General features: G+C 43.7%; 1 protein-coding gene and 1 long non-coding RNA gene across 2 annotated transcripts in view; one reads left to right on the top strand and one right to left on the bottom strand.

Annotated features, from left to right (window-relative positions):
* Window positions 1–22,819, bottom strand: part of Stx12 (syntaxin 12) — a 35,867-nt gene extending 13,048 nt beyond the window's left edge. Inside the window, exons 1-3 of the mRNA XM_027399537.2 lie at window positions 22,591–22,819; window positions 6,287–6,356; window positions 2,756–2,855 (exon numbers count right to left, since the gene is read on the bottom strand). Coding sequence (XP_027255338.1) covers window positions 2,756–2,855; window positions 6,287–6,356; window positions 22,591–22,708 — 288 coding nt within the window. The 5' untranslated portion in view covers window positions 22,709–22,819. The remainder of the gene's footprint in view (window positions 1–2,755; window positions 2,856–6,286; window positions 6,357–22,590) is intronic.
* On the top strand, window positions 20,404–23,848 carry LOC103163310. Its single transcript, XR_004768145.1, has 2 exons — window positions 20,404–20,644; window positions 22,077–23,848. It is a non-coding gene; the product is annotated as an uncharacterized LOC103163310 (long non-coding RNA).
* Window positions 23,849–24,166: the final 318 nt, after the last annotated feature.

Below are 24,166 nucleotides of genomic sequence, written 5' to 3'. Positions count from 1 at the left end.
AGATCAGATATCCAGTACATGCAGGGCTCTGGATTCCATTCCCAGCACCACAAATAAGTTGGAGAGAACAGATCAGGCATTGGCAACAGCAGCTTGCAGCACAATTGACCTGAAGACTTTGGAGCTAAATCCGGGGAAATATCTGAGTGCCCTCATGATAAAGGCAGCACTGGAGTCTTTAAGTGAGGCTCCTGGGGAAGAAGGGTTAGGTGAGGAAATCAGAGGATCAATAGCAGAACTTTGGGGTGTGCCAACTTCAGGGAAGAAACAGTGAAGAAGGCTGACACTCATCTTGAGCACCATTGGAGTTGGGGGACAGAACTGAAGAGCATCATGGAAGAATAAGTTTCAGAAGCGACAGGTCAAGCAAGAGGATCAAGGAAAACAAAAAAGCCAGGTGTTAGAAGCCAGCAATGAGAAGGCAGAGGTGGAAGGATTGGCACAAATTCTAGAGCAAATTGGGCTACATAGTGAAATACTGTCTTGAAAGAAAGGGGTTCCTGAGCTGGGCGGTGGTGGCACACAACTTTAATCCCAGCACTTGGGAGGCAGAGGCAGGATCTTTGTGAGTTCAAGACCAGCCTGGTCTACAAAAGCTAGTTCCAAGACAGCCTCCAAAGCCACAGAGAAACTCTGTCTTGAAAAACAAAAAACAAACAAACAAAAAAAAAAAAAAAGAAAAGAAAAGAAAGATGGGCTGGAGAGATGGCTCAGAGGTTAAGAGCACTGACTGCTCTTCCAGAGGTCCTGAGCAACCACATGGTGGCTCACAACCATCCGTTATGAGATCTGGTGCCCTCTTCTGATGGGCGGACATACTTGGAAGCAGAATATTGTATACATAATAAATAAATAAAATCTTAAAAGAAAGAAAGAAAGAAAGAAAGAAAGAAAGAAAGAAAGAAAAGAAAGAAAGGGACTCCAAAAAAGGTCAGAGGAACTGGTCACTGACAAAAAGCAGGATGTACTGGCTAAGATACAGGGAACTGGTGAGGAGGTTAGTGATGGGCGGAGCCACATTAGATATGGAAAGGCAAAGGAAAGTCAGCACAACAGGGAAGAAGTGGAATTGTATTTCACTGAGAGAGCATGTTTGCAGCTCTATTTTGTATTCTTAATGATTCAGGCTAATGGAAAGGAGTAACAGCATTTATAGTCCAAAAATATACTTGTCTTTGGCTTTGGAACACATTAGTTGAAGTTTTTGGTGGCAGAGCTAACTTTCTATTTATACTTCGCTTGGGCTCTTTAATTCTTAAGCACTTACAATGCTCTGCCTGCTTTAGGCCTCTAGACTTTCTTTTCATTACCAGGAAAACTACCAGCATCGGCAAATGTGTACTTCTTCAGTGCACAGCTGGAGAAGGAAAGGGATGATGGGGGAGCAAGCTGGAGAAGCTGGAGAGAAGGGAGACTGCCCGTCCATCACTCAAGTATCAGCAGAAGCAAATGCTGAGGGAGCCACATAGTGGTGTCCAGAGCACACTTGGTGTGTGATATTTTCATTGTGTTCTGACTAATAAAGCTTGCTTGGAGTCAGAGGGCAGAGCTAGACACTAGCTGCCCATGGAGGTTTGGAGGACTGAGGACAGACAGCATACAGGAAGTGGTAAGGCAGGGCTGAGAGGGGATCTTGGCCCTTTTGGATGGAGGAACTGAAGAGGTAGGAAGCGACCGTGGCTGTTCCCTTGCTTCTTTGATCTTTCAGGTTTTTACCCCAATTTCTGACTCATGATTTTTTTTATTGGTAAGATACACTTCAGACACTCACTAAAATGGCTTTTTGTCAGTGATGCTGGGGATCAAGCCCAAGGCTGTACGAACGCACTGTACACAAGCACTCAACTACAGAGCATCTCCAGCCGGGAAAGGCAATTCTTCCCTGGGCATCCTTTACCCGAAGACCTATGGGTGACCTCTGGTGAGATACAGAAGTGACTGCAAAATATGAAAGATGTTTAACTGAAAATATAGATATGAGGCACAAAGCAATCTAAGGACCCAGCCTGCAAGCACAGCTGATACCAAAGTCCACAGCGATGCAAACACTGAGATTCCTCTTTGGCTAAATACATTGTAATATATTATTAATAATAGCAATAACCATTATACACTCGGTACATGCTGAGTGCCAGGCACTTTGCTAAACCTGGTACATACATTATTTCCACAATAGTCATGCTGCCTTTCTGTATAGGTAGTGTGGTTAACTTCAATGGTCATCGTTACCAAACCTATAATTACTTGAAACTGTTTACATTGGGTTGTCCTATTAGCACATCTACGGGAGACTGCCTTAACTGATTAGTGTAGGAGGACCCAACCCACCGTAGGCAGCATCACTTCCTAGGCAGGAGATCGTGAACTGTGGGAGGGTGGAGAAGCAGAGCTGGGCACACATGTGGAAAAGAACAAGCAAGCACTCATTTCTCTCTCCTTCGACTGCGGATGAGATGTGACCAGTGCCTTCAAGTTCTGCTACCTTGATTTTCCCACAATAGACTGTAACCTGGAATTGTGAACTAAAAAAAAACCAACAAAACAAAACAAACAAAAAACCAAACCTTTTCCTTTAGGTTGCTTTTTGTTGTAGTAGTTTATCACAACAGAACTGAAACTAAAGCACGTGGTAAGGAAATTATAGTTCAAAGAAATCTATCAAGACCAGAGCCCTCCTAGAGCTTTTGTTCCACATCCCACTACTCTATCAGAATAAAGTCCTTTTCTATTAATAAACAAAACAGAAGATACCTACCTGCTCTGATGCAGACAAGGGTAGGGGCAAAGACCCTAATTCCTTTAGCAACTCATTTGTCTCCTTGGCGAGCTGATTTGTGGAGTGCTGTAACTGTTGCCTAAGAGAGAAGACAAGTGTCAGGATGCCATGGCTTCTCGAGAGCTCTCACACTATTACTTCACGCTCGGGGACTCCCAGCGCAAGGAAGGAAGGGAGGGCCATTCAAACAGGCGCTTCAATGCCTGTGCTCACAAACCCTCATTACTGAAGCAGTTCCACTGAGCAGAAAGATGCTCAATGACACCTGCTGAAGGAAGCACAGGCCAGGAATTTCAGCTGTTTGGGAAGAAAAGCATGTCGGCATTCTGATAGAAACACAGGAGTAATTACTACCTACATCCAGTCCTAATGGCTTTAATACACTGAACTCACTTAAACGTCTCACCACTCCCCAGGAGCTCTGCATGGTCAGTTCCTACCATAGTCCACTGACTAGGGTGGTTACATGAAACAGCTTCCTATATACCTAGAAAAAAAACTCCAAAGATCTATTCCTAATCTCTTGTCCAAAAGTGGGTTCTTTCTGGGGCTGGAGAGATGGCTCAGAGATTTAAAGCACTGACTGCTCTTCCAGAGGTCCTGAGTTCAATTCCCAGAAACCACATAGTGGTTCACAACCATCTGTTACGAGATATGGTGCCCTCTTCTGGCCAACAGGCAGACATGCAGGCAGAAGATTGTATACATAATAAATAAATCTTTAAAAAAAAAAAAAGTGAGCCGGGCATTGGTGGTGCACGCTTTTAATCCCAGCACTCGGGAGGCAGAGGCAGGCAGATCTCTGTGAGTTCGAGGCCAGCCTGGTTTCCAGAGCGAGTGCCAGGATAGGCTCCAAAGCTACACAGAGAAACCCTGTCTCAAAAAACCAAAATAAATAAATAAATAAAGTGGATTTTATGCCTGATAGCTTTTCCCTCTGCTGTTTAGAACACTTACCTCTTGTGCCAGATACTGGGCTCAATATCTAACACCAAAAAAAAAAAAAAAAAAAAATCACAATAAAAAAATACACATAAAGAAGCTCGATGCTGGGTACAGTGGCCTTCACCACTAGTCCCAGCTCCTCTGAGGCTGGTATAGGAGCAGCATTTGAATCCAGCAGTTTGCAACATACTAGGATAGAAGGAAGGAAGGAGAGAGAAGCAAATTCAAGAGGGAAGAACATAAAATATAAGTCATGCTATGGAGCCAGGCGGTGGTGGTGCACGTCTTTGATAACCAGCAATTGGGAAACAGAGGCAGGCAGATCTTTGTGAGTTCGAGGCCAGCCTGGTCTACAGAGCAAGTTGCAGGACAGGCTCCAAAATTACAGAGAAACCCTAAGAAAAAAAAAAAGTGATACTTTAGAAATAATAAATAAATAAAAAGTTCTTCCCATCATGGTTTCCTCTAATCTCTGGCCATTTCTACAAAGATTTTAAGGGGTGACAGAGAAGTCATAGGCTATGGTCTGAATTCATGTTGAAATACTAGCCCCCAAGTGATGTTATTAGGAGGTAGTAGAAAGTGATTAGCATGTGTGGGCCTTTTGTGAAAGCATTAATTCCCCTTACGAGGCACCAGAGAACTAACTACTTACCTCTTCCACCAAGAGAGGATACAATAAGAAAGCATCAACTAGCTGGGCCTTGGTGGCGCTCACTTTAATCCCAGCACTCAGGAGGCAGAGGCAGGAGGATCTCTGTGAGTTCAAGGCCAGCCTGGTCTACAGAGTTCCAGGCCAGGCTCCAAAGCCACAGAGAAACCCTGTCTCAAAACCAGTCTCCCCTCCCCCCAAAAGAAAGCATCAGCTGCCTAGCATAAGGACATACTCATTTAATCCCAGCACTAAGGTAACTGAGGCAGATGGATCTGCAGGATAGTAAGACCATTCCAAAAGGAAAACAAAAACCAAATGTTATCTATGAAAAAGAGGGCCCTCATTAGACACTGTATATGCCAGAGCCTTGATCAACCACCCCTCAGCCTTGAGAACTATAAGAAATAAATTTTGCTTGCTAATGAACTATCTAGTCTATGGTCTATTACTGCAGCAGCCTTAATGGCTGGGATACCACATCGTTTTTTTCACTTTAAGTAGACAGCTAGGATTAGAAAACATGAGAGACAGCAGAGGAAGCCAGACCATCCCAGAAACACTAGCATATGCAGACAGGTCATCTCTCCCTGAATTTGCTCCCTGTGACAGCAGTCACTCTCTCACTTCACAGCGTCTAAGAGTGGAAACGAGTAATGTAGCTCAGTTGACTTTAAAGATAGAGAACCTGATGGTGGCACACACCTTTAATCCCAGCACTAGGGAGAGGCAGGCAGATCTCTGTGAGTTTGAGGACAGCCTGAGACCTTGTCTTGGGAAAAAAATAAATAAACATATGTACATATATACACACACACACATATCAAACTTTAAAAAATTACTTTTGTTTATTATCTGTGTGTGCATTTGTGTGTGTGTATGCTTGTGGGCACAGGGGTGCCATGATGCATGTGAAATATGCTGACATTAGAAATAACTTTCCAGAGTTAGATTTTTCCTTCTACTATATAAGTTACAAAAATCAAACTCAGATCCCTGGCTTGATGGCAAGCACTTTTCTTTACTTGCTGAACCATCCTGCTGGCCCCAGAGAATAAAATTTTTACTTTATTATTTTACGTATATGGGTGATTTGCCTGCATGCATGCCTGTGCACTACATGTGAGCAATGCCCACAGAGGCCAGAAATGAGAGTTGGATACCATGAAAATGAAGCTATAGACAGTTGTGAATCACCATCTCAGTGCTGGGAACTGAACCCATGTCTTCACCACTGAACCATCTCTCCAGTGATCAAGAATAGAACTTTACAAGCAAAAATAAAGTCAAGAAAAATGTGACTGTGCTGGAGAGATGGTTCAGAGGTTAAGAGCACTGACTGCTCTTCCAGAGGTCCTGAGTTCAATTCCCAGCAACCACATGATGGCTCACAACCATCCATTATGAGATCTGGTGTCCTCTTCTGGTGTGCAGATATACATGGAAGCAGAATGTTGTATACGTAATAAATAAGATCTTTAAAAAAAACAAAAACAAAAACAAAAAATCAGTTCTCCCACTGGACCATTTATTCTCTCACTTATGGTCACTTTGCATCCGTGAGAATGAGTCTCTTTTATTTAGAGTTGGAAATCCAACTGGACTAAATTGTCAGGAGTCCTGTGTCAACAGGAGGGTCATTGACAGGGAAACATTGATGCAGCTTCTTGAAACAACTGAAGAGTTCCTTCTCTACCTCCCTAAATTACTCTGCAAACCTCACAAAGAGAAGAAAAGAAATAGTTCACGGCCTCAGAAAGCTGGATCCATTAATACCCTTTGCTCCCCTCTTCAGGCCCAGCTATTACCACCTGACCCACTGCCTCCTGTTCTGACGTACAGATCCAAAGTGGAAGGATACTATGACCTCAGAGAGCCCTCACAAAACTTAACCCTGTTAGGAAGCTACTCACAAATTTTCCTGGAGCTTGCTTGAGTCCTGCTTGGTTCCAAGTTGGCTCATCAAATTCTTTATCTGAGCAGCTAGAAAGAAGGGGGAAAAGATTTATTTAAAAAAACAAAACAAAATAACACATTAATCATGAGAACCCTACTTTTTTTTTTTTTCTTTTTTATTTTTCAAGACAGGGTTTCTCTGTGTAACAGCCGTGGCTGTCCTGGAATTCACTCTGTAGACCAGGCTGGCCTCAAACTCACAGAGATCTGCCTGCCTCTGGCTCCTGAGTGCAGGCATTAAAGGCATGTGCCACCACCACCTGGCTAAGACCAGAATCTTGACGACACATTCCCCCACAGGGCTTTCCAGGTTCACTCTTCTCCCACAAGTATATCACTAAACAGAAGGTGGTTTTGTGTTGTCGGCTCCAAAGAACTGACCAATTCTTCTAGATGTCCCATAACATTACACATTTCATCCCTTTAGGACTGGGAAGGCAGCAGTTTGGTAGTGCATATACCCAAGACCCAGGGCTCCATCCCAGTATCACAAAAAAGAGAAGGAAACACTCACCACCTTTGGAAAAGTCTCAAAGCTACAACAATCTGCAATAACTACATCTTCTGACTTGATTTTTTGAGAGAGTCTCAATTTGTAGCCTAGGCTGGCCTCAATCTCCTATGTATCTTCCTGTCTCGACATGCTATAAGTTAGACTTCAATGATTTAGTCTAGTTGGATTTCCAACCATGTATTATGAAAAATTATTTCCAGTAACCCAAAGGGATCATAAGGGAGAGAATAAATTGTCTAGTGGGAGAATTCCTGATTCTTTTTTTTATCACATTTTTCGATGGGTGGTGGTGGCGCACGCCTTTAATCCAAGCACTTGGGAGGCAGAGGCAGGAGGATCTCTGTGAGTTCAAGACCAGCCTGGTCTACAAGAACTAGTTCCAGGATAGCCTCCAAAGCCACAGAGAAACCCTGTCTCGAAAAACAAAACAAACAAAAATCACATTTTTCTTGGCATTGCAAGTGTGAGTCACTACACCAGCTTGCAACAAACAATTGAATTCCATGGGGGCTAGAGATATAGTTTACTTGGTAGGGAGTTTACCTAGTATACATAAAGCCCTGGGTTCATCAGATCCTGTCTCAAAAAAAAAAAAAAAAAACACAGCAAATTCTTTTAGAAAGACAATGAACATTTTTAGTAACAATTGAACACTTACTAAGTACTTCTAATGTCAAGTACTCTATTAATTTGTATACACACCCTCTAACTTTCATAGCAATGGTCTGAAATAGATATATGAGGCAATACATATATCTTATCTGTGCACACTCAGTAAGTGGTGACACAGTAAGAAATTCAATCCCAGGCATATAGACTCCAATGGAGAGCACTTTTTCCTCTATGGCATTACAGCCAAATACAGTTTTGTTCAGCCCTTTCCTTTTCCTAGCTATCTGGTAGCCTGGGAATGCTCATGTTTGAATCCTCCCACATCTAATCTTGCCTGGCCCAGTAGAAAGAGGTCTAGGCCTATCAATAGGGAATATGTTAATACTGGTCTGCCTGCAACTTTCCTGTTCCTGTCCCTCACTAGTCTCTGCAACAGACAGAGCCCTTGATTTCTTCTTGTCTTGCTTTCTATATTCTTTCTCTAGCTGCCAGGAAAGGTGGAGGAAGATTTACTAAGGTGGAGGATAGGGGTGTGTGGGCGCTCACTTGAGAGCGCATCCATCTATCTCCTTGGGAACTGAACCCAGAACCTCACACCATGTTAACTCACAATATCTAAAGAACAGAACTTGTTAATAGACTATTTTTAGGTTGCTCCGAATGAAGTACCAGGAAGCCAGAGGCAGATGAATTCACAGCAATCCCCCTGCCTCTGCCTTCTGAGTGCTGGGATTAAAGGCATGTGCCACCACGCTGGCTGGTGTTGACAATTGATTGATCACAGCCAGTTGCAGATATTTTTTGTTCCTTCTCCACTCTCACTGCTTCACTTAACTAGTAGGAGGGGGGGGGGAAACAAAGAAAACATATATTTTCAATTTGCAGCAAATTTCAATAGACAAAAGACAGGTCCTCGGTGAGCAAGCACCTTTCCTATTCCCTCTGGATTAGCATCAAAGCTTCAGTCATGCTCTCAGACTACAAAAGGACAGGCCTAGTGAAGCAAGTGAGGAAGCCAGGGCTGTTGTCTGTCAATATCATACAGGTAGCACACATACTGTGCTTCCAGAGCTAACTAAAAAGGATATCCACTTACTCCAAGTTTGAAGTTTAAGACTCAATGGGTCTAGGTCTAGTTGGACAGCTTAGTGAGTAAAGGCACCTGCTATAAAGTCTGACACCTGAGTCTGAACCCGGGAACCCAACTGGGAGAAAGAAACAACTTCCATTCTCCAACCACCAAATCCAAATGGGTAGCACACATGCACTGCCCCCCACACACATACGTAAGTGGATATATTAAAAGCAAAACAAACAAACAAATAAAAACCACTTAGCTGGTCTTAGTGGCACATGCTTTTAATCCCACCCCTCTGATGGCAGAGGAAAGTGGATTCTCTGAATTTGAGGCCAGCCTGATCTATAGAGTGAGTTCCAGGATAGCCAGAGCCACATAGGGCTCTGTCTGATGGATGGATGGATGGATGGGTGGGTGGGTGGGTGGGTGGACGGACGGACGGACGGACGGACGGACGGACGGACGGACGGACGGACGGACAGACAGACAGACAGACAGACAGACGCCCCAAATTCACATTTCAGTAATGGTGTCCTTGAAAATATCAAAATGTTAAGCCCAATGTGGTGACACATGCTTATCCCAACACTCAAGAGGCTAATAAGACAAAAAGACTACTATGAACTCAAGGCCAGTCTGGTCTATATACTGAGGGTAAGGATAGCCTGGTCTATACAGCAAGACCCTTTCTCAAAAAATAAAGTTGAGCTGGTGGCACATGCCTAGATGCAGGAGGATCATGAGTTCAAGGCCAGCTGTGACTATCATTGTGGTATAAATGTAACTAGCCCCCATAAGCTCATAGTGAGTGGCACTATTAGGGGGTATGGCCTTGTTGGAGGCAGTGTGCACTATAGAGAAGAGCCTTGAGGTCTCATATATGCTCAAGCCACACCCAGTGTCTTAGACCACTTCCTATTGCCTTCAGGTCAAGATGTACAATGCTCAGCTCCTTCTCCAGCACCATGTCTGCCTGCAAGCTGCCACATCCTACCGTGATGATTATGGACCGAACCTCTGAAACTGTAAGCCACCCAATTAAATGTTTTCCTTTATAATATTTGCCATGGTCATGGTGTTTCTTCATAGCAATAGAAATCCTAACTAAGATAGCTATATATCAAATCCGAGGCCATTCTGAACTACATGAAATCCTGTCCCCAAAAAACATGACCAAGCAATCCAGCTTTTGACAAGACTCCTAAAATAAGCCAGGTGGTGGTGGCACACACCTTTAATCCCAGTACTCGGGAGGCAGACGAAGGCGGATCTCTGAGTTCGAGGCCAGCCTGGTCTACAAGAGCTAGTTCTAAGACAGCCTCCAAAGCCACAGAGAAACCCTGTCTTGAACCCCCCCCCCAAAAAAAAGACTCCCAAGATATTTCTATTCTATTCTCTTTAGTAGAGTGTAGCTGGAGTAGGGGTTACTTATACCTCAATAATTCCATAGGAAAACATCAGCACTCTAATTGCTATATTCTACTAAAACACAAATAACCATTTTTCTTCATCACTATCATGTAGATGGCCCTTATCCAAATTAAATGAGAATTAAGATAACACTAAAGTTATCGACTGGATGCTGTAACAATGATTTATGAAAGGCAGGCATTAGGGATGGAGATGTACTCAGTTGGTAGAGTTCTTGCTGAGTGTTCGTAAAGCCTTGAGTTCAATCACCAGCACCATATAAAACTAGACAAAGCAGGAGTTTAGAGTCATCCTCTTTAAACCAGCCTCAGTCATATGAAACCCTGTTTCAAAAAGAGGGAAGGGGCAGACATGAATACTACTTGGTGTTTTCTTATTAGATCCTAATCAATGCTAAATTGTTAGCATCCTCCTGCTGCGTATGAGCAGAAGACACTCAGGTCCTAGATGCCTGAAAGCACTTGCTTCAGGAAGTTTGTGGAGTTCTCAAGGGTGGATAATAAACACACACCAGGAGGTGAGAAAATATAAAAGTAAATATAAAAAAAAAACAAAAAATAAATTCAAGTGGGGGTGAAGGAGTAGGCAGGGGGTAGTCACACGTGGTGGCCAGATAAGGAGACAATGATCACAGATCTAAAGAAAATGCAAGAGGAAGCAATACACCTAGGGGAAGGGGTATTCCAGGTAAACAGAGTAATTAACTAGGGCAAAGTCCTCAAAACAAAAGGAGTGGTGTGTGGTATGGCCAGGGTGCTAGAGCTAAGTGAGCAAGAGATAAGTGTTGGCCAAAAAAGTAGAGAGAAGCCAGGTTATAGATGACCTAGTGCAATTATAATGAGATTTTAATTAAATAGCAAGCCACTGATGGGTTATGAATAGCATGCCATAACTAGGATTCAAATGCAGGACTGATTCCAAGACTGTAAACTTTGAGTCACATAGTGTTGCTCTCAAAGGGGTGACACTTAAAGGAAACAGAATGCAGTTGTACAGGGCTAGTCTGGATTTTCCAGGGCTCCACTTTGCCCCACCCTGTTTATCTGACAGTACCTTTACCTGACTCCAGATAGGCTGGCGCCCCTGCTCTAACCTGCTCCCTTCCCCAGTGCCCTCCCACTTCCAGGAATATGCCTCTGTATTCACTGGAATCCAGCAGAGGATCAGGCACAGTGTGCTCAGTGGGCACAAGGATACCGGCTGAGTCAGACTCTTCCCTTCGACTTTAGGGCATTCACATTAAGGCAAAAGGTGTGAATTAAGGTAAATCAGGAATAAGGAGAGTTAACATACAAGCCAGATTTGACCATTAACTAGATGTACAGAACGGGGCATGCTGTTTCAATTTGCTGGGCCTCTTTCACCACTTGCAGATATATATATCAACTTAACTAATTCTATTGAATACTTACTGTGTGTGGAGTTCTACTTTTTCTCATTAAATCTTGTAGTTTGTTCTACTTCGCCAGTGCTGGCCTCCATACATAACTGAGGATGACCTTGAACTTTTAATCTTCCTGCCTCCACCTCTGGAGTGCTGGGGTTCTCACGGGCACAGGCTACCATACCCAAGATTTTGTGTTGCTAGAGATTAAACCTGAGGATTTGTGCACGTTGGACAAGTACTGTGCCAACTGAGTTACACCCCCAACTTCTTTCCCATTAGACGTCGATACTGTTGAGGATTAAATGATCTCCAAGCACTCCCACACTGCTGAACCCTGAACCCCAAAGTCAGTAACAATGAGCAGCTTTAGTCCCAGAAGGATGGTGGGTAACCATGGAGTTTTTCTGCAACCCAAATGTGTGGCTCAGAGATGGCCTACCTGTGCTTTTTTGTTTATCTGTGTGTCTGTCTGTTGTTTGAGATAGGGTTTCTCTGTGTAGTCTTGGTTGTCCTGGAACTTGCTCTGTAGACCAACTTGGCCTTGACTCAGAGATCCACCAGCCTGTCTTCCAAATGTTGGGATTAAAGGTGTGCACTACCACCACCACCACCACCACCACCACCACCACCACCACCCAACCCTGTGACTTTCTTAATCTTGTAAATGCAAGGCACAAAATGGGCATACTGGCACATGCTTTAATTCCAGCACTCAGGAGGCAGAGGCAGGAGGATCTCTGAGTTCAAGGTCCATCTAGTCTACAAAGAGAGTTCCAGGGCAGTCAGGGCTACACAGAGAACCCTGTCTTGGTGGGGGTGGGGGTGGGGGGAGAGAAGCTGAGAATATCTAAAAGTGTACAAAGTATGTTGATGGGGAATGTACTTCTTTGTATGTTTATCTTGTTGATTACTGAATAAAATACTGTTTGGCCAATGAGACAGCAAGTTAGATAGGACTAGGAGTCAAAGAGGACTCTGGGAAATGTAGTAGAGAAGTGGTGATCCAGGCAGGAAGTGACATAGCAAGGAGACTCATAGCAAGGAAACAGGAAGTGTCCCCTTTTTCCCTTTTGCCTCCTCCAGCAGCGGGATATGAGCCACTGGCAAGAGAGGGTGCCAGCAAAAGTCATCCTCTATAATATAAGTCTTATAAAATATATAGATTTATGATAATTAAGACTGAGCTAACAGATGAGGAATCCTAGTCACTGGCCAAGCAGCATTGAACCTAATACAAGTCTCTCTATGCATTAATTTGGGCCCTAACTTGGTCGGTCGGCTAGCATAAAGCGCACACGTGGTGGTGGGGCTCAGCTTTTGGAAAAAAGATTTATCGTAACAGTATGTAGCTAGTTATTTATTACCTATTAAAACATTACTTGTGGAAGCTGTGGAGATTTCATAGACTATGGAAAAAGTCAATAACTAGTTGTTTTCTGTGTACTACTGATGCCATAGAACTTTTTTTTCCATCTGGACTTTTCTGATTTCCATTGTTGAAATCATCTGGACTTCCAAGTTAAGAAGTTTGGGGAAGTAGAACTGGGAACTTTGGAGTCATTGCTTAGTAAGAACCTGAATGAATGTAAGCCTTCACTGGCTCTGTGTTTCTGAACATTAAGATATCTTCCTACAAGCATCCATCCAGCCTCATCAAATGCCCTATAATCCGAACAATTAGCATGACAAGGTCTTACATTTACCAGCCACTAAGGCAGAGTCTTGCAGACTGCCCTATGTAAGCATAGCATGAGGAACTGTGACTCTTGACGCGCAACCCCTGGACCACACAGCTTACACACCAAGAGCTTTAGCCTTCCCAAAACTTGAAGCACAAAACAAAAACATTTATTTTCACTTGAGTGTGTTTAAAATATCAAAATGATACATTTTGAAAATATTATCAAAATGAGTTAAATCCGAAAGGATCTTCTGTCCACTTGGTTAACATGAACATTCCTTTTCTTTAAAAAAAAAAAAAATTTTAAATTTTATGTGAATGGGTATTTTGCCTGCATGTATGTATGTCTGTTCACTGCTTGTGTGGTTGGTGCCTGAGGAGACCAGAAAAGGGCATCGATCTCCTGGAACTGGAGTCAAGGATGGCTGTGAGCCACCATGGGAGTTCTGGGAATTGAACCCAGATCCTCTGGAAGAACAGCAAGTGCTCTTAACCCCTGAACTAACTCTCTAGACCTGAACACTCCTTTTCTTTTCTTTTCTTTTTTGATTTTTCGAGACAGTATTTCTCTGTGTAGCTTTGTAGACCAGGCTGGCCTTGAAGTCACAGAGATCCACCTGCCTTTGCCTCCCTAGTGCTGGGATTAAAGGCAAGTGCCACCACCGTCTGGGCTTCCTTTTCTAAAACCTCTAGCAAATAAAAGTTTTATTTTTGGAGGAGGCCAAATGGTATGGGAGTGTGTAGGCTAGAGGATAACCTTGGGTTATCATTCCTCAGGTGCCACACACCTTGGCTGGCCCTTGGTCTCCAAGGATCCACCTGCCTCAGTCTCCCTGGCACCTGAATATATATATATATATATATTATATATATATATATATATATATATCTGGGTTCTGGAGATCAAACTCAGATCTTCAAATAAGCTAGCTCTTCAGCCCCTTTGACTGACATGTTATTCCTAGGAATATGTTCAGTGGTAGAATGCTTACCTACCACACATTTATAAAGCCTTGGGCTCAATTCCCAGCACACGAAGTAAATAGGTATTTATAACGTTATGACTTTGCATGTGTAGATCAGCTGGGGAGTGAACCAAGGATCTTACTAGCTAGGCATGTGCTCTATCACTGAGCTATATCCCCAACCCTCATTAAAATACTCTGGGTATGGGCTGGAGAGATGGCTCAGTAGGATATACCATTTGCTGCTCTTCAGAGGACCCAGGTTCAATTCTCAGCACCCACATGGCAGCTCATAACTGTCTACAACTCCAGTTCCAGGGGAGCCAATACCTTACTTTCTTTGGTCTCTTCAGACACCAGGCATGCACATAGTACACATACATACAGACAAATGTTCATACACATAAAATAAATTTATAAAACATTTTAGATAGAGACAATTGACTACCTCCTATGAAATACTACCTAATACTAGAAACTAGATGTTTATGTCAAATGTAAAGTCAAACCTTCTGTTCTGTATAAGCAATTTTGTCAATTTTATAATGACACCTAGGTCTAGCATCATAGCACAAGCCTGTCATCCCAGCACTTGGGACATAAAAGCAGAAGGATCAGTTCAAAGCCAATCTCAGATAGCTATAGAATGGGGGAGGGGAAACACTAGACCTTAACTAATCCTATCTATGACCTCTCATTTGTAAAATTGTGTCCTGGCTAAAACTCTAAGAAAAAAAGGGAATAAAGTAAATCAATTTATTATACATTATCACTAACACCAACACCAAAAATTATTCTAATTTGAACACTCCCTATGTACTTTTTAGCAGATATCAGCAGAATATAAATGTCCCCATGAACCACAGTCCAAATCTATTTAATCATATTGAAAGGAACTTTCCATCACACAGATGGGACAAAATTCTCCTTATATGAGACAATCTAATGCTCTAATTCAATATACTAAAGAGCATTCAGAAGATGGAGATGACTCAGCAGTTAAGAACATTTGCTTCTTTGGAGGAGGGGGGCTCAAAACAGGGTTTCTCTGTGTAGCCTTGGCAATCCTGGAACTCACTTTGTAGACCAGACTGGTCTTGAACTCACAGAGATCTGCCTGCCCCTGCCTCTGGTATGCTGGGATTAAAAGTTTGTACAACTGCCCGGCACAAATGTGTACTTGCAGAGAACATGGATTAGGTTCCTAGCATACATATGTAAGTTTACAACCATCTGTCACTCTGTTTTTAGGGGAACCTGACTCCTCTCTTCTGAACTATGAGGGTACCAGGCATGCACATGGTACACATACATACACACAGGCAAACACTCATAAACATATTCAATGAAAAACATACTAAAAGATAAAACAAGGCCAGGTGTGATGTCACATGCGTTTAATCCCAGAACTCAAGAGGTAGAGGCAGGCAGAACTCTATGAATTCCAGGCCAACCAAAGATACATAGTAAAACTCATAGAAATCCACAAACTCAAGAAACTACCTATACCAAACACAAAAAGGCTTTTATACTGATTATGACAGTGAAGCCAACTCAGTGTTCTATGCACAAAATTAGGCTTATACTCTGACATTACACAGAAACAGTGAAAACTACTACACAAATACATACATACACACATGAGACTGAGCTACATCCCCAACCCTCATTATAGAGACAGGATCTCTATAAATGGAACAATTTATTTATTCTCAGTCCAGCTGCAAACTCCTGATCCTCCTGCCTCAGCTTCTTGAAGGCTGGGATTTACCTTTTAAAAAACAAAACAAAACAAAAAAAAAAACAGCTTTTCAGGAGTAGTGGTACATACCTACAATCAGAAGTTTAAGCTTAGCCTGGACTACATGAGATCTTGTATCACTGCTCCCCAACACAAACAAACAAAACAAAAACCCAGTCACTAAATAGTAAATCTCTAAACTATACTGAAAACGAGTACTAACAATTAAAGGTATAATATTCCATTTCATACAATAGTGACAACCATCTGTCACTCTGTTTTTAGGGGAACCTGACTCCTCTCTTCTGAACTATGAGGGTACCAGGCATGCACATGGTACACATACATACACACAGGCAAACACTCATAAACACGTGGTTGCTAACAGCACAGGCTCTGAATTAAGACTGTTCTTGTTTTTAAGACAGGCTCTTGAAATGTAGCCCTGCTTAGACTAGAACTAGCTATGTAGCATTGGGTACCCCAAAACTTGCTATTTAGCCCAGGCTGGCCTTGAACTCAATGTGGTGATCCTCCTGACTGCCTCTCAAGTGACAAAATTACAGGTATGGACCACTATGTCCAGCAAAACCACCTATGTTTGACTCTTGGTTCCACCACTCCTAGTTGAGTGATATAGAGGAAATGACGACAGTCTTCTGTGCCTGCTTCCTCACCTAAGAAGTGGGAGTACCAAGAGAAGCTTCATATGGCTTGATGCTAGGATGAAATAACAGTTGGCTAACTTTAGAATGCTGTCTGGCACATAAAAACACTCAACTAAGGATAGCTATTATTATCAAACTCAAGACCAAGAAAAATGTACTTAGCAATGATAAAAATCAATTAAGTACACACTGAATGCCAACATACCCACTGCTGAGCCTGGCACTATGTAAAGAGAAATGTATAATGCATGGTCCTTCATTCCCCAAAAGTAGTACTGCTCTAGTGACAAGGTCAAAAAGCTTGGCTTAATTAAGGGACATGGAATGACTATAAGTAGATATTAAACTGTGAGGGAAAATTGGTTGTTACATTTAAGGAAAGGGAACCAAATGAGAGCTAACATGTTTTTACATATTCACTAGGTAGGTAGCAGGTTCTATTTGCCTTTTTGAGACAGGATATCACATAGCCAGGCTGGTCTCCAACTTGCTATGTAGCTGAGGCTGGCCTTGAACTCCTAACTCCTGCCTCCACCTCCCAAAGGTAAGGATTACAGATACCCACTTTGTAGCAGGCACTATTTTAGCACTTCACATAAGTTATCTCAGTCCTCAAAGCCCTATGAAATAAATAAGATCACAGATGAGGAAACGGAGCAGGAAAAGTAAAACAAAAATCAGCAAAACACTTACGAAACTGGTTAGGAGCTGAGGGAAAATCCAAACTTAGTTCACAAACATTTACGTGCTCAGCTGTTTCCAAGTCTTTCTGTAAACAAAGCAGAGCCTGGCGTGGTAGTGCACCCCTTTAATCCCCACTACTCCAGAGGCTGAGGCAAGTAGGTCTCTGTGAGTTCCAGACCAGCCTAGTCTCATACCCAGTTCCGGGCCAGCCAGAGCTACATACAATGTCTCAGAAAACAAAAAAGTACCAGGCAATGGCACTCACCTTTACTATAACCCAGCACTCAGGAGGCAGAGGCCTGTGAATCTGAGCTCAAGGCCAGCCTGCTCTACAGATCGAGTACCAGGAAAGCTAGAGATTAATTGTTTTGAAAAACCAAACCAAAATGAAACAAAACAAAAAAGCATGTCAGAGTTGGGGCTAGTACCTCATACCTATAATACTTGTTCTCAGGAAGCTGAAGCTGGAAGACTTCCGGGAGTTCAAGGATAACATGAGCTACAAAGTGATATGTTGTCTCAAATGGTAATAATAATATTTTTCTTTACAATTTCCTTTTTTAAAAAAGATTTATTTATTTTATGGATGTGAGTGCTCTATCTTCATGTATGCCTACGGGCCAGAAGAGGGCATCAGATCCCACTATAGATGGTTGTGAGCCACCATGTGGTTGCTGGAAATTAAACCGGGGACCTCTGGAAGAGCAGCCAGTGCTTTTAACTGCTGAGCCATCTCTCCAGCCCCACAATTTCCTTTTTTAATATTTATTTTAACTATATGAGTGTTCTGCCTACATGTATGTCTGTGTACCACCTGTATGTTTAGTGCCTGTGCTTGCTGGACCCATAAAATAAATCAGCCACATAAGGAAAGAAATGCTATTCTCTGATTGAGAGTTAACTGTGAAGCTCTTCGGCTTTTTTTTTTTTTTTTCTACATTAGCCTCAGAAACATCTGTCTAGACTCTTCAGCACACAGTAGGTGAAGTCAAGAATTCCCCCTCTGCACTCCACATGTACTGTACAACTGTCCATACTAGGCTGCCAAGCTACACCTCTAACCCACCAAGTGGGCTGCCCTGTTTCAGGCTGATATGCTCAACAACCCCAAACCCAAACCTGTGGTTAAACTGTTCAGAAAAAAAAAAAAAAAAAAAGGAACAGGAACTCTTAGATTTTCATGGGTGAGTGGATATGTGTTTTTGAGCAGCCATTCTCACAGAATACTTGGGTGTGTTGGCCATGACTTGTAGAAGCTTGGTTGCAGGCACTAGATAGTAGACACAACACCACCTACCAATTTCAAATTCCTAATTCCCACACAGCAATCCCAAGAGAAGAAATTTAAGTTATACTACCTAGGATGTATAAGTAAGATAGCACAGCATTCAAAGAGAAAGAGGCAGGAGTCCAAAACGACAGAGGGGCCTCACTCACTCACTAGTAGTAAGCTTTAAGAGTCTATGGGGCGTGCCCCGCCTATCTGTCTGACTTCTGCTTTGCTCCCTTATCCTTAACCCAGCCACACCTGCCTCCCTGCCATTTTATCACATCAAAGTCCTTAGACCTGCCCTCAGCACACATTACCTTTCTCGGCTGCTCACAAAGCTCCCTCCCTCCATTCTGGTATCTGCTCACTCAATCATCTTCCCCCCAGAGAGGCCTTCCTCGCCAGCTTATCATCTGTCCCTTCTCCCTTCCCTCTACACCTGCTTTCTTTCTGTCAAGCACCTGCTACTACTTGATATCACTTGTATGAACACATGCAAATGCATGCAAACATCCACACGGCACCAGGCAGCAATTCATGCTTTGCTCTATCCAGTGGACAGAAGCGCTTAAAGAATGCTTGTCCACCCTGAATGAATAAACCCATCATATATGCTTGGGACTGAGGTAAATAGTAGAAAAATAAAGATGAATAAGCCACGTTTCCTAGCTCAAACGAGCTAACAATCTAGCAGGGAAGATGAACATATTACAAGAAACCACAGCTTCCAGTACACACATACAGACATATACACATTCAGCTAGGCAATTCTTTAAACTTTCTCAGTCAGTTTCCTAATCCATAGGCCAGGGATATTTGTAATGATTTCATAGGACTGTTAACATGAATTAAAATATTACATTACCCCCCCCCAGGTGGAAGTGGTAAAGCCTTTAATCTCATCACTCAGGAGATAGAGGCTACGAGATCTCTGAGTTCAAGGCCATTCTGGTCAACAGAGTGAGTTCCAGGACAGACACAGAGAAACCCTGTCTTGGAAAAAAAAAAAAAAAAGATATCACATGTACTTTTCATACTGCCTAGCACACTATGTACTTAAACAGTAGCAAGTAACACATTAATTGTCAACTCTAATGATCCCCTTGAGTCCAATGCCTGATCAACAGCTAAATCAGTATCTATCAACAAGGAAACTGCTTTTATTTCCACACACACACCTTTTCTTATTGTTTGGTTTTAAGACTCACTCTATAGCTCAGGCTGGCCTTGAACTCGTGGAAATTGTCTTGCCTCAGCCTCCTGAGAGATGGGGTTACAGCCCTGACTCATCATACCTAGGTTTTGGCTTTTCCCTGTTCCCCTTCCCTCTCCTGTTTTCCTTTTGATAAGGGTCTCATTATATGGCCCAGGCTTGCCTTGAACTCACTATGCAGTTTAGATTTGCCTAAATAATGGCAATCCTCCAGCCTCACACTCCCAAACACTACAATTACTGCTATGCCCAGCTTCAAATCTAATTTAAGTAAACACAAATTTGCTGTTAAAAGAATCTATACCAGGATGTGAGGGCGATCTGTCTGCTAATCTGTCACCCATTGATCACCAGGGTTGATTCGGCTGATCTGGCTGCTGTATCTGTCACCCATTGATCACCAGGGTTGATTCGGCTGATCTGGCTGCTGTATCTGTCACCCATTGATCACCAGGGTTGATTCGGCTGATCTGGCTGCTGTATCTGTCACCCATTGATCACCAGGGTTGATTCGGCTGATCTGGCTGCTGTATCTGTCACCCATTGATCACCAGGGTTGATTCGGCTGATCTGGCTGCTGTATCTGTCACCCATTGATCACCAGGGTTGATTCGGCTGATCTGGCTGCTGTATCTGTCACCCATTGATCACCAGGGTTGATTCGGCTGATCTGGCTGCTGCATCTGTCACCCATTGATCACCAGGGTTGATTCGGCTGATCTGGCTGCTGTATCTGTCACCCATTGATCACCAGGGTTGATTCGGCTGATCTGGCTGCTGTATCTGTCACCCATTGATCACCAGGGTTGATTCGGCTGATCTGTCTGCTGTATCTGTCACCCATTGATCACCAGGGTTGATTCGGCTGATCTGGCTGCTGTATCTGTCACCCATTGATCACCAGGGTTGATTCGGCTGATCTGGCTGCTGTATCTGTCACCCATTGATCACCAGGGTTGATTCGGCTGATCTGGCTGGCTAGGAATCACTGGCTCCCTCACTGCTCCATGTGTGCATCTTCCAAAGCTGCCTTCGTGCTTGGTCATAGAGGAGGACAGTCTTCGGTCAAAGGTATACGAGTAGCTGCACTCCTCAGCTAGAACCTCCAAACAAGCTCTCAAGAATCTATGCCAGGTCCTACACTTACTATACAGCTTAATACTTAAATACAGACTATTCCACAGAAAGATATTCAAATTAGGTTTAATCTTAGTGAGAAAACTTCAGCCTTGAAACAAAATTCTCTTTCTTTTTTTGTTTTGTTTGTTTTTCAAGACAAGATTTCTTTCTGTGTCCCTGGCTGTCATGGAAGTAACTCTGTAGACCAGGCTGGCCTCAAACTCACAGAGATCTGCCTGCTTCTGCCTCCTGAGTGCTGGGATTAGAGGGTATGCCACCACCACCCAGCACAAAATTTTAAAAATTTTTATTTATTATTTTTGAGTGTAAATGTGGAACATACATACAAACTAATGCAAACACACACAGTACACTTGCAGGTAAGAGTGTGGAGGGCAGAGTACAACTTTGTGCAGTTAATTTGTCCCTTCCACCTTTACATGGGCTCTGGGGAGCAAAGCAGAGCAAGCACTTTACCCCTGAGCCATCTTGCCTGCCCCTTGAACCAGGATTTTCTGATCTAACCTGTATTCCTGCTCCTTGACAAATGAGAACTGGAACACAAAGTACCATACTTTCTAAGCATCGATCACATTATTGTTGTTTTTAATATCTGGGTTTCACAAGCTGAATGTTCTTCCTACCACCAAACACCTACTCCTAACCCTACCCTCACCAGAAACCTACCTCTCAAATTCTACAATTTACATTTAGATTTAAAAGCAAAGTGACAAGCTGAGTTTGGTAGTACACGACTTTAATCCTAGCACTCGGGAGGCAGAGGCAGGTGGATCTCTGAGTTCAAGGCCAGCCTGGTCTACAAATAAGTGAATTCCATGACAGACAGAGCTAGAGAAATTCTGTCTCAAAAGTAAAATAAAAGCAATGCAAAGTGACTGCTTTAAAGTGTAGAACATAATTGTAATTCAGAACTGACCCTAACAGTATAGTTAAGCTCTCTAAAACACAATAACACAGATAGTTGTCACCTTTTTTTTTTTTTTTTTAAAGTAAAGCTGCCTCTGTTGTTCTGTTCACAAGGCTCTAGGCTGATTCTGAATCTCTAGAAACAGCCTGTATTTGACTCTCAGCTACAATCTTAGACTCTAATGGTGAGGAGTGAGTTTTAAGGCAAGCAGTTACAGACTACATACTCACTCGGTATGTAGTTGTAGCCAAGCGTCTCTGTGTATCAGATTTATACAAGAATAGCTCAACTGAGACAAAAAACGAAATATCATGCTTGAAATTTAAAAAAATAAATACTTCTTTGCTACAAAAGACAACGTAAATTAAAATGTTCCCGGTGCATTCTCTAACAAAACAGGAGTCCTCCCACCCCTTAAATACCAGTCACTGACTCTGATTTCCAAATTAATTACAGGAAGCACAGTGTATTAAGTCACCCAAACACACGCATTCGCCACTTCCCTTAATTGAAAGTTGCTGATGTCCCAGGACCCAACCGCTGAGCAGAATGTGAACCTAAAAGCCCTTAACCAGCAAGCAACCCCTGATCCAAACTGTGGAAAGCGAGGTGGGTGGAGAGACGGCGATGACAGGGAAAATTCGGCTGACCACTGCGTCAAGTCAAGACTGTTGCTCACAGTCCTGGAGATGACACACACTCCCTCCCACCCTCGGGCTGTCAAGTAGGCTCTGTTGACCCAACACCGTGAAATCACAATGCCTGAGACAGGGGTGTGGACCTGAAGGGCCCGAGCCTGACCGACCCGCCGAAGGCAGCTCGCCGCGCCCGGAGTGGAGGCTCTCGACGGCCTCGGCTGTGGCCCTGGCTGCGACCCTGACCGGGCTCCGCGTCGTGGCGACCTCAGCCAGGCCTGTCCCTCGGGTCGCCCCCCGCGGCCCCCCGCTCCCAGCTGGGTCCCCTCGCTCACTGGCTTGACTGATCCGCTGGATGTTGCCACTGCACGTCTGGATGATGCTGTTGAAGTCCCGGAGCTGGGGCCCCGAGGGCCCGGGATTCCGATACATGTCTAAGGGACCGTAGGACATCGACAACGAGCAGAGACCGGGTCGCGCTTCGCGGCGCTCCTACCGGAAGCTGCCAGTAGCCAGGCTCCGCAGCTGAGAGGAAAACCGGGAAGAGAAAGGGCGGGGGGCGGGGGGGAAAGGAGCGGCGACTGCGTGCGCACTGACCCCGCCCACTGACAATGCGCACGCGCACGCGCACGCTCTGCCCCTCCCCACCCCACCCCCCGCTCCCGTGGTGCGCGTGCGCCGCTGTCACTTGAGAGTTTTCAAACTGCTGGCAGAGCGTGTCCCCGCAGAGCCCCGCGCTCGGCCACGTGCCGCCCGCCTAGATGCCGGTCCGCATCCTGCTGCTGGGCGCAGCATTGGCGCTTAGCCACCCTGCAAATCTTTGCTTTTCCAACCCGTGTCAAAACCGAGGTGAATGCATGAGCGTGGGATCGGACCGGTACAAATGCGATTGTACCCGGACAGGATTCTATGGTGAAAACTGTCCAACACCTAAACTTCTGACAAGGATAAAATTACTGCGGAAGTATACGGCCAACATGGTGTACTCCATGCTTGCTTACTTCAAGGGAATCTGGAACACTGTCAATAACATTCCCTTCCTGCGGAATTCAGTCATGAGATAGGTGTTGCCCGCCGGGTCGCATTTGATTGACAGCCCACCAACTTACAAGGTGCACACCACACCTACAAAAACTGGGAAGCCTTCTCTAACCTCCACTACCACAGAGCCCCTCCTGCTGTAGCAGATGACTGCCCAACTCCCATGGTGTGAAAGGGGGGAAAGGGCTTCCTGATTCAAAAGGTTATGGGAAAAGTTCATCCCTGGTCCCTCCAGATTTGGGGGATGCTAGACAGGGCAAATGACATCAAATAGCTGGGAGCCCATTGAATACGTTTTCCCAGTCATCTTGTGTCTCCCCAGAGTCCGCTGACAGCATGCAAGAATTTTCGATTTGCATAAAAGTGTATGAGATTTCCTCAACCCTACTTCCTATTCTGTTCTGTTCTGAGAACCCAGACTCAAATATGGGAAATTAAGCAATCTTGAGCTTCAGATCTGTAGCCAATTAGCAACTCTTACGGATTGCAAACTACTTTTATTCCTCCCTCCAATCCTAATTTAAGCAATAAACTAGTAACATTTGTTGGGCACATACTGTGTGTGAATCCTCACTTTAGGTCACTGGTTCATAAACACTTCACAGCAAGGAAGCATCTCATTTTTATCTATAAAGTAGATTTTAAAAATTAATTTTTTTTTAGCCGGGCATTGGTGGCGCACGCCTTTAATCCCAGCACTTGGGAGGCAGAGGCAGGCAGATCTCTGTGAGTTCGAGACCAGCCTGGTCTACAAGAGCTAGTTCCAGGACAGACTCCAAAGCCACAGAGAAACCCTGTCTCGAAAAACGAAAAAAAAATTAATTTATTTTTGTTTTATGTGCATCGGTATTTTGCCTGCATATATGTATG

This window comes from Cricetulus griseus, chromosome 2 (genome assembly GCF_003668045.3).
Source record: "Cricetulus griseus strain 17A/GY chromosome 2, alternate assembly CriGri-PICRH-1.0, whole genome shotgun sequence".
Classification (NCBI taxonomy): Eukaryota; Metazoa; Chordata; class Mammalia; order Rodentia; family Cricetidae; genus Cricetulus; species Cricetulus griseus.
This window is presented reverse-complemented; position numbering and strand designations above follow the sequence as displayed.